At 45.8% G+C, this 15,154-nt stretch overlaps 1 protein-coding gene and 1 long non-coding RNA gene across 2 annotated transcripts in view; one reads left to right on the plus strand and one right to left on the minus strand.

Moving 5' to 3' along the window:
* The window catches only part of LOC144180381 (uncharacterized), a 362,631-nt gene that overhangs the window by 149,936 nt on the left and 197,541 nt on the right, over positions 1 to 15,154 (plus strand). The gene's annotated exons all lie outside the window — the stretch shown is intronic.
* LOC144178676 (uncharacterized) lies at positions 3,302 to 4,999 on the minus strand. Its single transcript, XM_077706682.1, has one exon. The coding sequence runs from the start codon at positions 4,997 to 4,999 to the stop codon at positions 3,302 to 3,304; it is 1,698 nt and encodes a 565-aa protein (XP_077562808.1).

The following is a 15,154-nucleotide window of genomic DNA, read 5'->3' on the forward strand; positions in this document are numbered from 1 at the left end:
GTCCGTCCGTCCGTCCGTCCGTCCGTCCGTCTGTCTGTCTGTCTGTCTGTCTGTCTGTCTGTCTGTCTGTCTGTCTGTCGATCTGTCTGTCGATCTGTCTATCTATCTATCGATCTGTGCCTCTGATCTGTCTGTCTGTGCCTCTGATCTGTCTCTTCCGTTAATATTTATAACTTTTTCTTTCCCTCTCTGAGGAAAAGAGCCTTGCGGCAACCCTTTACATCTACTTCTCCTTATTTCTTAGGTGCTCGGGTTAGCGTGAAATATGCCCACACACTGCCTGAGATTACCATCCTGTATTAAGGCTAAAGCTGAAAGGGCCCCTTTATGCGAAAAACCGTCGTCATCTGTAGAATAAAACGACCACCGCTGTAAAGAGTAAATAAAAACCACATTTGTGTTGCCACGGAATCTCAACTCCGGTGTCCACACTAGCAGCCGAATGTACTAGCACTGCGCTATTTTCGCTTTTTCTTTATTATCTGCGCTTTCTTGGCACGTTGCAAACAGTATCACAAATGTTAGTGTCGGCGTTGTTGTTCCTATCGTCATGGCACATGCCCACTTGGGGGATTGGCTAGGAGTCGGGAGCTTTGAGGATTGTGTGCCCGCTTCGCAAATTTCACCAAACTGTGACCTGTACACGTAAATGTTGCAAGACAGTGCGTACCAGGTGACACCTGATGGTGAGAGCACGTGAGTAGAGCGGATTCACAGCAGCCGCGCAGAATTCTGATTATAGGGAAGCTGTGTCATGTGCCCTCCTTTTTGCTGACGTAATTCGCAACGTGGGACGTAGCAACGCAAGCGAATGCCTCAAACATGGCGTAGCCGAAAAGAATTCGGTCGAAGCAATCAGGCAGCAAGATAGAGAAATGAAAGCGAAGAAAGAGACACAAATGCAATGTAGCAGTAAATATGTTAAGTATCGCTAGGCTTTCGCTTTCGAAACACGTAAGAATCCATTTGGCCACATTGGGATTCTTTCCTACACTCCATGTGTTTCCTCGCCTCGGGGGAGCGGAGGATTCTTCAATACCTCTACAGGCGAAAATCGCCTTCAAGGATCTCCTCGACTGGAGGATCAAATAGGGGTGGGATTCAGAATAAGGAGATGAAGGTCGATGATAATTTTTGACAATAATTCGATGATAATGAAAGTGCCCCATACGCTATTGAAGCGGACAACAATTGCAGTATATATTTGACCTCTGCGCTAGCTGGAGTAAAGTATAAAGGAATGTGGCACAAATGTACACAGAATTTTGTAGACAAATCAAAGCCAATTTTCACAAAAGGAAAAGCGGCCGGAACAAATTTTAAACAAATGCTTTTCATTTATGTTGTCTCCACTAAAGTAGTTCCTTTACATATATCCCCGGTCGTCCTACGTCGGACTGTGGGTGGTACCGCCAGACGCTCGCTTTTTGCTCCTGCCTTCAGAGATTCCGATAAAGAAAAAAAATGTCAACGTTCCCACAAATTTATACAAAAGGGCGTGCAAAGGATTCTGTGCTAGCTTTAGTGAGATAAAATAACAGAAGATAATAAAAACATCAGCAAACGGGTCCCTGTATTTTCCCGCTTAACATTTTGGTAGAGGATTTGACTTTACACGTTTCATGATCACGTCCACGATGATGAAGTTTTGAAACCTTAATTTTTACTTATCGTGCGCATCTACTATACCAAGGTTTCGCTGCTCTAATTTACGGCGAATTTTAATAACAAAAACATAAGTGCGGACGCAAAGCACCCTAGCTAACATGTGAAGCCATGTAGGCGAACGCTGGTCGCTTAAGCACAATGTATGATAAAAAAGGCAACGAGCGAAATAATGAGGATATAAAAAAATTCAAAGCTGGTTCCGGGTGAACAGAGCTGGCACGTTCCCACAGGGGCACATGAGTTGAAAACACTCCTCGCTATTTCTCGGGAATTTTCAATATGGATTCATCTCGACGTTGCCATGCACTGAAGTTGCATTCTAGCGATGAAATTTCTACCCTGGAGAAAGTAAAATATATTACCGTCTACCCTTGTCACTCCATTTTTGTATATTCTTTTCTGGGTAAATGGAGGTTAAGCGCCGCTGGCGCAGTCGGATTTTAGCAGCGCCCGACGAGAAAATTAGGGTCAGCGTCGCCGCTGAAGGTGTGCATAGCGTGATGAGCGTGTCAGAAAACCTGAACACGCCATTACAACGTTATGGGAGAGCGGCACGCCACGACCGCGGCTTGCAAGAACTACGCTTTAGCATCGGCGAGTCAGCTGGCTTGGCATGGGCGAACGGCCTTTGTTCGCAGCAAATCCGTGCAACTATGCCACGCCCGAGGGCTCACAATGCGCTGAAAACGAAACCTTGCTCTCCGGTACTGCCCAAAAAGTTTCTTTTTAATACGACAGCATGGTATGCCTCAGGGTGTTGAGAAATTTGCATTCGTTGTTGTCGGATGGCCCCCAAAATAGCCGACGGTGCAGTGGAAAAATACGTCAAATAACCACGGATTTACGTCAATTTTTCAGGCAGCTTTCTATAACGGAAGTACATTATAGCTTTGGACAAACATTATGTAAGTTTTCATGTAGTTGGGAATCACAACTGTGTTTTTTAGCATATTCCGTGGTTGGCGCTACAAAACCACCAGTCATTATTTTATGATATGCGATGGTAGTCGTCCCTTTGCGACATTAGTAACATCAGCTGAATTAGGCTACGGTGGTAGGCCACTCAAAAACAAAAAAAATTTAAGAGCAGCCAGCGTTGAAATAACGTTTTCCTGAAAACAAGCATGACTTATTTAACTTACCCAGCCATTTACAGTGCAAAATATTGAATATTTATTTATTGGGAGGTAATCTTTGTCAAAAATTGCATTAAAAGTGCTAGCCATGCCAGCTGTGATAAGTGTCTAATGAGTGGCTTTATTCAGTAAAGATTTGACATTTGTGTAACTAATGTCTGGAGCTATGCAGTGAACAAGACTAAATATTATGCAGTAAATATCAAGGAAGTAATGTTAAAAAAACCAAAAAAAACGGGGAAAAAGAGCCAATTTAGACTTAACCTGTTTGAGGATTCAGCTGTGAATTGAAAAATATTCTATGGATTTCTGTTATTCTAGTTCACTGCACAGATATATGTTGTAAATCATTGTGCAAAATTTCAGTTCAAAGTATGCGCTGAGAAATAAGTTATGAAAGTTTGCGTCGCATCATTTGGAGCAAATTGTTACTTTCAGAAAAACGTAAACAAAGACTTCCGAGCTTGCAAAAAGTGTCACAATCTTCGCATGCAGGCCTAAGATGCACCATATTCATAGCTGGGCCCTTCTGCGGAAGCATTACAGTCTCCTTTTGTTCGGGTGGCTGCTCGTCTTTTCTTCCTGGCCTGTTTTGTCCCATCCGCTGACTTGCGTTTAGCATTCTGCATGCGCTCGTGATCCCTGGCGATGCAAGCTTTCGTCGTGTAGTACCCTGGTTCTATGCCAGATTGCCTCAGGATATCTAGGGTGCTTACACTGCCATTATTAAAGTGTGCCACAGCATCATGCAAGGCAAACATTACTGTAGGCAAGCTTACGTAGACCTCTTTGGGTGCCCGCTGCCATATTAGACCATTGAAACACTCATTAGCATTTTGCGTCTTTCCATGCAGGCACTTCATTAGAAGTTCATCAGAACACAGATCACTGTAGACAGTTTTAACTTTGTTGAGAACATCATTTGGAAGTCCTCCTTTGTGTACATATTTCCCTTGGCCGAGTGCTTCGACCCTTTGGTATCCGCACCAGCTTTTCGGTCCAAGTGGACACAGGCCATGTCTCGGCTGCTTGTCGGTAGAGCTGCAATGAAAAAGACTGGCAAGGGTAGCCTTTTTCATTGCAGAAAGGTTCCCCACATTAGCCCTTATGGCGATGCCATAGTAGTTTTGCAGGTGGTCAATGAGGGCATCAGTGAGCTTTCCCTTACCACCGAGTCCACGCACTATCGTCTTCAGTTTTCTGAGGCGGCAGCCAACACGCTTCTGGACATGCCCAATGCATTCTAGTTTCTGCACACTGTCCTTTCCATACATGTCTTTCAAAGCGGCATAGCTCTTGGAATCACTACCGCCGTAGTACTGCAGGTACTTCAAATCCCTTTTGGCTTTCGACCTTTCAAATATTCGGTATAGACCAACCGTCTCCATACTGCCAGCACTTCCTTCATGGCTTGCTTGACAGGAAGTGTGGTTTGCGTTCCATTCCTGGTACGAAGCACTATCTTGCCTCAACTTGCTTTTGGTTTTACAAGACTTACACGAGCTAGAAAGGGCCTCAACATCAATAACCTTTTCCGTGTCAACATCAATCACAGACACACAACCGTTCAAAGATGAATGGCCACGCTTCTGCCATGTGCCATCACCTGAAACACCACACTCGGCACTCCCCACAACACGACGAACTTCCACAGCAGCATCAGTCATCGACCTCGACGCCACTTCTCCTGCCGCTGCAGAAAGCCGAGATGACAATTTGTCGTAGGCGGAGTGACGTGGAGGAGCAGGCATGTTCATCACTTTGGAAAAAGTTTTCGCACCGGCGTGCCCTTTTCCTAACTGGCGCATCGCGTAAACCAGACATAAATTGTTCTCATTGCCACGACCAACCTTTCTCGACGTATGAAATGGGCGCTCGAACCCACAGTCGGTACACACGACCGCACAAGCCGAGCATATCCCTTGGTGAGAGCGTTCCTCGAGCTTCAGTGTTGTGTTCATGCATTCGGAACATGCCAGCGATGAAAACACTGAAGAAAGAATACCAATGTCCATTATCCTGTTCCCTTGGAGCGTAGAATTCTCTAGCGGAGCCTTGTACGCCTTGGTTATGTCCCCAAGCTTCTTCGCGGTCGCCGAAATACCCGCGTCTGTGTCAGTAGGCAGCCTCGTCGTCGTGTAGCGATTTCCAGCAAACTTGCGCTTCCTCGTCTTCTGTGTTCTGCACTTACCCATGCTGGTCGTAATATGGTCCAGGTGGCCTAAGGATACAGCCCTAGTAGCGTTGACACGTGGAACAAATGCAGAACGAAGCCTGGCGCACCCTGACGCTGACCAAGGCAAACATGGGGGAAAAAAAGCTTAGGAGAGGCCCCCAGCTATCCCCGCTCATTGGCAAAAGTGTGGAGGAAGTTACGTGTTTTCGGCGGCCATTGGAAGTAGCGTTAGCAACGGCGTCCTAGCAACGGCCCGCCCGCCGTCCGCCAGTCATGGAGGAAAGGCTGCGCCTGCCTTGTCGTCCGATTGCGAAGATTGCTGCTTCGCTTTACTGCTCTGTGGTCTTGCGGAACTCGAAAAAGATGCTGAGAGTTGCGACAGCTGCGCCGATGTGAATATGTCATTTAATTTCTACTTGCAAGTGCACCTTGTACCGCGTCAAGCTTTTGCTCCGGTCGCGATCACGACGCGCCTATTGAAGTGCAGATATCCTGAACGCGCCGTCCCGTCGTACGCGTGGACACCCGTCAAGTAGATTTTCGGGAAGTTCAGTGCAGTGCGTAGGCGACTACGCTGAACAAGTGCGTAGGCGACTTGCTACCGAACGATTCGCAACTGAATTTCTTGGTTATCGCCGCTGCATGTAGTTTGCTAGGCCCGCGATGCGCGGCAGTGCCTTTGCAATTGTTACAAGGTAGATTCCAGGTTGATATAATTCCATCGTACTATTACCTTGGTAGGTGTCCGTCTGTTGACTGGAAGAGTTCTGGATCTGGAATCTGTATCTTTTTTGTGGTCTCGCTCTGGATTTCGCTTTTCAACGCTTCAGACTGCGAGGTTAGTGTGTGAACGTTTTCAGCTCATATCACCTTGAATTTATTGACACTGAGACAAGTTGAAACTTGGCAAAAAAAAGTTTATTGACGGCACCCACCCTCTTCTTTTTTTTTTTTTTGCTTGATAAAACGTTTCGCCTCCTCCTCCTACTCCTTCGCAAAAAATTCTATCGAAGGCACGCGAACAACGGTAAAAACATTCCACAATTTTTTAGCTTGAAATCTGCATGAAGTGCTGCTTACCTATATATATAGAACGGCCGTTTAATTGACTAGTCATCTCTGGGATTGCCAGTGAAAATGCAACGAAAACTTGGGCACTTTACAGTCCGGTAGCTGCACGGAGTTCACCCACTGTTTGCGGCGTTCTCCATCGCTTGGGAACCTATAAAGGGCGGCGATTGCAAACAAAGGATGAATGCACACCAATGTACAGCAATACTAGTCAGCGGAATGATGCATTCACCGGTGGAAAGTGACGCCCAATTCCTTGGGTACCGATCGCGACTTGCAGCCTGGCACCGAGCATTGCGGCATTGTTAGAGCGAGCCGCTTCGCAAAACTGCTGCGGCCACACTGAAGGCCGTGTAACCTCGCGTTTAGGTACACGGTCACGCGCTGCAAAACAGCCTTCTACCTGCCTATCAGCTGATTTCCGCCGGCTCGGCGCTGGCAGATGCAGACGACAAGAGAGGCGATACAGGACGGAGGAGGCGGAGAAGGTGCACCGAGAGAGAGTGAAAAAGAGTCCGCCATTGGACTTACAAAAATGGCGTTTCCGGCTGTGCTGGGTGTGACGTCAGGGCCTCTCCTAAGCTTATTTTTCCTCCATGAAGGCAAACAACAAAATGACAAAAATTCCGACGAGCATCGTGCGTCCCCCTTGTGGCTGTTTTTAGAGATTTACGAAAACTTTTAAACACAAAGTTGTATTTAATGACATCCTCTTGTGTAACAATCACAATAAAATGCATAAAGTATTTTGAATAGCATTAATATAGACGAAACAACACTTACTTTTGAAAGCGATTTTTCAAAACCGAAACCACAGTTGGAAATGTGGTTTCGGTTTCCCTATAGGAGCATAGGGTATAGAAAACTTGCTGTAACTCGCAAACTAATGACGATAGGATGATACTTTTTGTTACACCATATATGTGAATGTTTGGTAGTGCAAAAAAAACCTGAAAATTGATCTCGCGAAAAAAAAACACAATTTGAAGGTTGCCTACCACCTTAATGTTTACGTTGTCATAAGTCAGTTTTGTATTGTTTTTGAATAACAGTTGGTAGATTGTCATTTATCGCCTTTGGAATTGGTCCAGATAATGTTCTCCAGAGGTCCAGAGTGGTCCAAACGTCTTACTAAAAGTCAAACTTTCGCGTTGGCCCGGTTCATTGGAGCACAAATACTTTGATGAGATCGGTTATCGGTAAGAAAGTTGCGTATTCACAGCACATGGTGATAACATGCTTTAAGGTGCCTACTAGCACACAATAGTTCTCTGCAGTGCTTTTAAACTCCAGTTGGAATAACGCCTAAGCATTGGCCCAATTGAACAGACAAACCTAAGATTGCAAGTAATGCATCCAGGCCTGTAAAATTGTGTGTACAATAACAACAAAATCTGCAGAAATTCAGTGAATTGTCGACTAATTCGTAGCATGCTTATTCCGCCTGTCTACTGACACTTCTTTACAGCCAAATGTTTCGGGTTTATTAAACTGTGTCTGACCAATTACCTCCATTTACGCCCCTCGTGGGGCACCTTGAGTAGTCTTGGTGGCGCTATTGTCGACCTCGGGGACCCCGAACCCCACACTCACGCTGTAACCAACCGTGGTAATGAGTTTTCAGTTGAAGGGTAGAAACCACAAACGGTGGCCGTCGGAGCCGTGGTCATGCTCCGGCGGAGGCGCTCCCCGTTTGTCTACAAGGAAGGGAGCTCCGGGACCTCTTCGACCATCAGGGTAAAGTCAAACAAGAAAGTACCCTCGTTCCCTGCTTTATATATACTATGGCGCATGGTATTATCTAAACCCCTCTTTCAAATGATCGGGCCTCGAAAAGGGCCCGTACAGCAGCAATCTTTAAACCCCTACCCAACCTTGTTTTCAACAACCATGACAACTTTCTTCGCTTCCTAATCATGCAGACTGTTAACAAAGCCAACCCTATAACTTCGAAATCTGTGTTCCTAATCGCCAAGTTCATTGAAGGGGTGGTTGGAAAAAACTATGACGCAAAGAAACTTGCATCTGGTGACATGCTTATTAAGGTCAGAACTAAAGAACAATCTGCTAACATTCTAATAAAACAAGCATAGTTAATTTTCAGACTACTGTAAGATACGGAGTGCAGGACATTTTCACGGGTTTGGAAAGAGGCAGTTATGGTACCGTTTGTAAAACAAGGAAAAGATGCTTCTTCTCCTTCTAGCTATCGGCCAATGGCACTTACCAGTTGTTTAACTGAACTGTTCGAGAAGGTGGTCAATAGAAAGGTCATGCACGTTTTAGAATACCATGGCATTATAGGCAGCTGCCAGGCAAGTTTTCGCTAAGGAAGACCCACGACCGACGTGAATGTGGCCTTAGTATCGTACGTTAAAGATGCTTTTGTCCACAGGCAGCACTTTATATCTATTTTCTTTGACTTGGAGAAGGTGTACGATACTGCATGACGCTATGGCATTCTGCGTCCTCTCAAAGCTTACGGTGTATCTCGAAACATGCTCAACACTATAGAAAGCTACCTGTCTGAGCGAACTTTTCACGTCAGGTCGGAGCATCACTTTCTAGAACACACATTCAAGGAAACGGGGTCGCGCAGGGTGGAGTACTGAGTTGTACACTGTTCATTGTCAAAATGAAGTCACTCCAAAAGGCACTGCCACCCGCAATTTTCTACTCAATTTACGTTGATGATATTGAAATCTGCTATAAGTTTTGTAATGCCTCAATCTGCGAGCGCCAGTTACAGTTGGATGCTAATAAACTTGAAAAGTAAGAGAAGTAGGCCGATAAAAATGTTTCCAATATTCATCCTGAAGAGAGCACATGTGTTTTGCTTTATAGCTAGCGTGGAGTCCGCCTTACCCTGAAGTTCGAATTAATAATGTAGTGATCTTCGTCACAAATGAACACAAGTTTATGGGTATGCTGCTGGTCGAAAGACTCACATTTATCCGCCACATTAAACAACTCAAAATTAAATATACTAAAACTCTCAATGTTATTAAAACACTATCCAACCAATACTATAGTGGAGATAAGACATTCCTGCTCCGTCTTTTCAATAGGTAGTGTGATCGCGAATACACTACGGCAGTGTGGTTTGTGGTTCTGCTTCAAAAACAGCTTTAAAATGCTCGACCCAGTGTTGCATTTAGGGCTCCACCTTGCGCCTGGGGCTTTCCGGACAAGCCGTATAGAAAGCCTTTATGTTGAAACCGACCAGTGATGCTTAGAGCACCAAGGCACATACATGGCGCTTTTGTACTGCGTGAGGGTGACGTCGATAAGGAATCATCCGTTCAATGCTATTATTCAAAAGACATCACCTGAAACGTTGATTTTTAGCCGTCGGTCACTATCTCTGCCTTTTTCGTTTCGAGTGAGAATAAAGGCAGATCACCTTGGTGTCACGCTGGCCGACAACTACAAAACAAACATCACCGAGTTTATTGCACCTTGGAATCTGCTCCCTGTCACCTGTTACATATCATACAAGGAAATTGACAAACGTCATGCACCCAAGGAACTCATTCTACAACACTTTCTACACTTACAATACAAGTACCCATACACTAGCTGCTTTTTATACTGATGCCTCAAAGTCTGCTACTGCTGTGTCATGTGCGGCACATGGTCGCCACTTTTCTAGCACAAGAACGCTAAACAAGAACACAAGTATATTGATGGCAGAGGCACATGCTCTTTTAATAACCGTGGTACACATAACACAAATAAATACACAACAATGCATTATACTTACAGACTCGTTAAACGTTGTAACAGCATTACATTGAGGCAAAAAAAGTAGAAATGCGACATTGAACAAGGTCATTAACCCTTTCGGCCCTGGCGTCGTCATTTGACGACACAACACATAATATCCTCTAGCGCCTTAGCAACAAAACCAAAGCTGCTAGTTTTCAGGCTGAGGGTTGTTCAAGGATGCCTCTTGCGATAGACACCAGCATTGTTGAGATTTCGCGAGGCTCGACGATATGAAAAAGACGAAGCTTCAGTGGACATAGGATATGACGACCGCGCGGGTAAGGAAACGGAAATTCCGGTTCGTCAAAATGTCTATAAATCTGTAAATACTTGGATTACCAGCTTTTTATTTTTTCTGTAAGATCAGGGTATCATAGGCTTTCCGAAAAAATGAAAAAAAAAACTTTTTCACAAAAAAGAAAATTTTTAATTGCCTAATGACCTAATTAATTAACGTGCCTGTAAATTAATAAATACTTGCACTATTAGCGTAATTTTTCATTTCTGTGCTTCTGATGTCCAAAGCTGCACGAAAAAATGCATAAAAACAATTAGCGCTTGAAATAAAAAATCCAGGGCTGAAAGGGTTAAACAAATCATGTCAGCGTATGCTTTAAAACAAACCATAATAGTGTGCTAGGTGCCTAGACACTGTGGAATTCCTGGCAATCAACTCTCTGACCAGAGCGTCACAGCCGCCGCACTCTGTTGTGAAATCGACGTTCCTCAGCTGTCCTATCTTGACATAAAACCGCTCATTCGGGAGACACTACAAAAACTCTGGCAGCAATACTGGGACGCACAGACGGAAAACATACTCCACACTATAAAACCCCATTATGGCAGCTACTACAGAGGAAAACGTAACCGAACAACAGAAGTGTACATGTGCAGAATACGTATAGGCCATACATATGCCACTCATTCCTATCTTCTAAATAGAGCTCCACCGCCACGATGCAACAGATGTGGACAATGTCTGTCAGTAATGCATGCTCTCAGTGAATTTCCGCACTTCCAGAGTGGGAGAAAGAAGGATTTCCGAAAACTGTACACTCACATGATTCTACTTCATCCGTCATTGTTTTAGGGGCGAAGCTCCTCTTGCTCGGGCCCTGTCCTGGCTGTACACGGCACATTGTGCACGGCACATTGATGATGATTGTGGCAGAATCCTCCTAGGGATTGGCCTGTCCTGGCTGTACACGGCACATTGTGCACGGCACATTGATGATGATTGTGGCAGAATCCTCCTAGGGATTGGCCAACCAAAGATTAGCCGAAGAGGTCATAACGTTTAAAGCGTTCGTTGCTACCCAACAAGGAGGAGAGGTTGTCGTCCGTCGCCTGCGAGCTCAAGACTCTTGCTCGGGCCCTGTCCCGTCCCTCGTTGCTACCATACACGGCGAAATGATGATGATTGTGGCAGGATCCCCCTAAGGATTGGCCAACCAAAGTTTGGCCGAAGAGGTCAAAACGTTCAACGCGTTCGTTGCTACCGAACAAGGAGGATAGGAAGAAGAAGAGGTTGTCGTTCGTCGCCTGTGAGCTGAAGACACGTACAGGGGGTACGCGACACAAGACGCTCTGCAGGAGGCGCCGGCCAAAGTGGCTAAAATGTCACACACCGAATTCGCCAACTTACCCATGGAGATTCTCACCGTCCCAACAAGCCCTACATAACCACCACACACATCGACGTCGTCGACGGGCTTGTCAACGGAGAGGTGGAAAGCTTGACGTGTCGAGTCTTTATATGATGTGTGGGCGAATGTTTCACGGTTTTGCCGATAATCATTTTAGCTTCGCCCCTCTCATCATCATTCACTTCATGGAGATGGCGGGGTTTTTTATGTGATCAACCCTTCATTCCAAGAAAACGTCTGTTTGCTTATCTTGAAGACATTGGATTTTTAAAAGGCATCTCATACCACACATGATAACGCAGCCCCTCTTAGAGGGTAGGTTTGAGTGAACATTCATTCTTTACTATAACTTCGTAATCAATTGGCTAGCTGCAAAGTTTTTGTTTTAAACTAAGGGCTCTATACACCCCACTCTATCCTAGCAGATTTCTAACTATTTCACTTAAAACACTACATCAGAAAAGGACCAACCATTGCGTTGGCACTCCTTGGCCTTTGTTGCCATTGCGTCAGCTAACAAACAAATATCATCACCATCATCTCCATTTATGCTATTATCAATTATTGGAGTTGCTTCCGCCAAATCTGCGTTTTTGTGTAAATTTAGTCCGCTGCACGGTTCTCCATTTTCGCTATTTTATTGTATTTTTCCTATTTTTTGTTGTTCAAAATACTGTTCGACTAATTATCTCCATTTACAAAATTACAACGATTAAAGGTTGAACTTCCGCGAAATCTGCATTATTGTGATAATGCAGGGCGTTGCAGGGTCTTGGCTGGGGGGGGGGGGCGGTACTGGGCAGAGAATATACTACACATTAAAATACTTCCAGTAAAACTTTCGGCGCTTTTTGCTCGATCACCTAAAATAAAGTTTTCCGCATAATTATTTTCTTGTTCAACGCGAACTTAACAGTCGCGCATGCTTAGCCGCTAACAAATATGTACCGTTATCGAGAATTAGACTTCAGGAGCGGATGCATGACCCGCTCCAGAATTTGGCCAATTCACTGTCGTCGGTTTCAACCTCCTTACAGTATTTTTACCATAAAATGCGTTCATGACCATACCAGGCATAAGAATGCCGATACGACGCACACGAAGTTGCAAAACGATTTTAAACAAGTCAGAACCCACTAAGGGAGGCACTCTCATAAAGAGCCTCAGCAAAATTTGCACCTTGTCGGGTTAATCCGCGACGCTTGCACTCACATCCCATAGGTTGTCGCAACGCCCTCGACCCAAATGGACCTCTGGCTTCGCCGAGTTAATGGGGGCTTAGCGACCCGGGCAATCTCGGCGGTGACGCTGTCTCGTTTGCAGCCCACAGGATTGGTCTGTCTGGCCCTTTTCGGACACCCTGAGCTCGTTATAGGGCATCCAGGAGCTGCCACCCGCACTGCTAAATTAGTCGTCTGTCGGGGTTGGGACAGTGCCGGGCCGGATCCGGTCCCTGAATGCCGCGTCCGCCGACACATATGTGTACCTGGCTGAGTCATAGGCTTCCCGGGCTTGGAGCTAACGTTTATCTCGTAGGCTGTAATGAAGAAGGTAAATGCCACGCTTCATACGCAAGTAATCGCTGGCGGGAAAAATACTGCGCTCATGTGTTGATAAAAGCTGTGACGGGAAGGTTTTTTCCTGTCCCCAAAACTGTATCACCGTTTCTTCGGCGTTACGGATTCTCAGCCAAGCACTTTTCTTTGAGGGCCCTGGGCGACATTTTTTTCCAGATATCTGGTAAAGGGGTGGAGCAAACTAATAATTGCGCATTATTTAAAAATGAAAGAAATAATGTGCGACGTTGAGCTTTACATCGGTCAAACTCCAAGTTATGCCTTATGACATGTCAAGCAACTTCATCCTCATAGTACATCGTGCTGGGGATACTGATTGGCGACGTTAAACCTCAGAGTAAAATTAGGCTTAAAGTCGGGCCCTCTCATGCCCGCATCGCCCCCTGCCTGTGCTGCGCATCAACCCTTGCCCTAGCGATGTATGACCTGAAAAATACGGGACGATCGATTCACGAAAGCAGCTTCAAAAATAAGGCTTCACGAGGTCGCTTTCACGCTGCAGGCTTCACAAATTTTCCGCGAAACAGGTTCGGGTGTAGATAAGAGCTAGTGGTTAACCCCCAAGTACTGGCAAGCTCTGCGCCCCGAAACCAATGAGGGGAATACGTACAGAGCGTGTTCCTGGTACAGAGCCTGGTACAGAGCCTGTAACCACACTTCTGAGTGTCAACGCACTGTTGAACATATCACAATTAAAGGCGCGCTTCTTTTCTATTTTGCCACATTGAGGCCATCATCTAGACCTGCAAGAAAAGACGGTCATCCTACTTCTGACGTCCCTCCTCCTCTCGTCTTGTGTTTAGCGACCACAACCCCGTCGGTGCCATATATTCCATCATCTTACTTTATTCTCCCTTTCTGGTTGCCCTTTAAGCGGTGAGCACTCAAGCGAGGCGCCTTGTCGTCGCAGCTCGTCCGGCGTCACAGTATCTAGCCACCGCAGTCATGCGGCGTCCCCCAGCCAAACAGCTGCCTCGAAAAGGCCTCTATCCCTTTGAGCCGCACATGCACACGCTATTCATTAGCAAAGAGTTGGGCGTGATCTTTGCGCTGCGCCTCTGCCCCGGAGGCTACCCGTTACTAGGCCGCAAACGACTACATAGTAATATAAAATAAAGACAAATCACGGCTTTACGCCTTAATTGCACAAAATTAATGAAAACGTAATCCGGTGTCTATATAGGCCTTCGAAGGGGCTGCGGCGCCCTCTCTTGACTACTTTTGGTGTTAACGCCAGGCTGATACTGAAACTAGTCAGTACAGCGTGTTGCTGGGCTAGTTGGTGAATCATTTTAAGGGTTGAAAGAACTGCGCATAAAGGACAAGTCTATAAGGAAGGGATAGGACGTCCTGTCCCTTCCTTATTGTCTCGTCCTTTATGCGCAGTTTTTTCAACCTTTAACATGAAACTAGTCAACAGAGGGCGCCACAGCCCATTTAGTGAAGCACTGCTCCGCACTTGACAGCTTGTTTTACGTTGAGCGTAACTTCTTTATTTTTCTATCACTTGCTGCTTGACTCCGTCTTGACTGACTGCCCCTACATCGAAATGCATATATCGCCTGGGTTTTTATCCTGTTCTTCCTTACGTTTTAAAGCAACGCACAAGCGGAGTAGCAATGCCGAGTCACGAGCTCCTCGCAAAATTGAGGAGGAGGGACGCAGACTCCGGACGCCGCGGATTCTGCTTTTGCGCCTAACGGGCCACCCAGGCGGATACCCACAGACGGACACACACGACTTGTCCACAATCTCTTTTTCCTTGCTTTAAAGTTGCAACCATAGAGCTTACGCCATGAAATATTGCATTTTGAAAATCATTGTAATCCCATAGGTGTACGTGAATAGGTGTCGCAGTGGGTGGTATCCCCTTGGGGTGATTTTATGTAAGGTTTTTTGTAAATATCGTATTCGGCAACAAATTCCAAGGCATTGTGGGGTCAACCGTGACGCAAACGACACACACGGATAACGTACAACCAAACACATTTCGGCAAAGGCGTCAGTTGAATTGATTATGGCATCGGTGGTTGCGTCACATTGAAGGCGGAGATCCCTGGTGGGTAGCCCCTTCAAGCTCCCACTCCAGCGCATCAGCACGGAACCGCTGGT

Source organism: Haemaphysalis longicornis, unplaced genomic scaffold, assembly GCF_048455015.1.
Source record: "Haemaphysalis longicornis isolate Haplotype H1 unplaced genomic scaffold, Haemaphysalis longicornis Haplotype H1 scaffold_4, whole genome shotgun sequence".
In the NCBI taxonomy this organism is placed as follows: Eukaryota; Metazoa; Arthropoda; class Arachnida; order Ixodida; family Ixodidae; genus Haemaphysalis; species Haemaphysalis longicornis.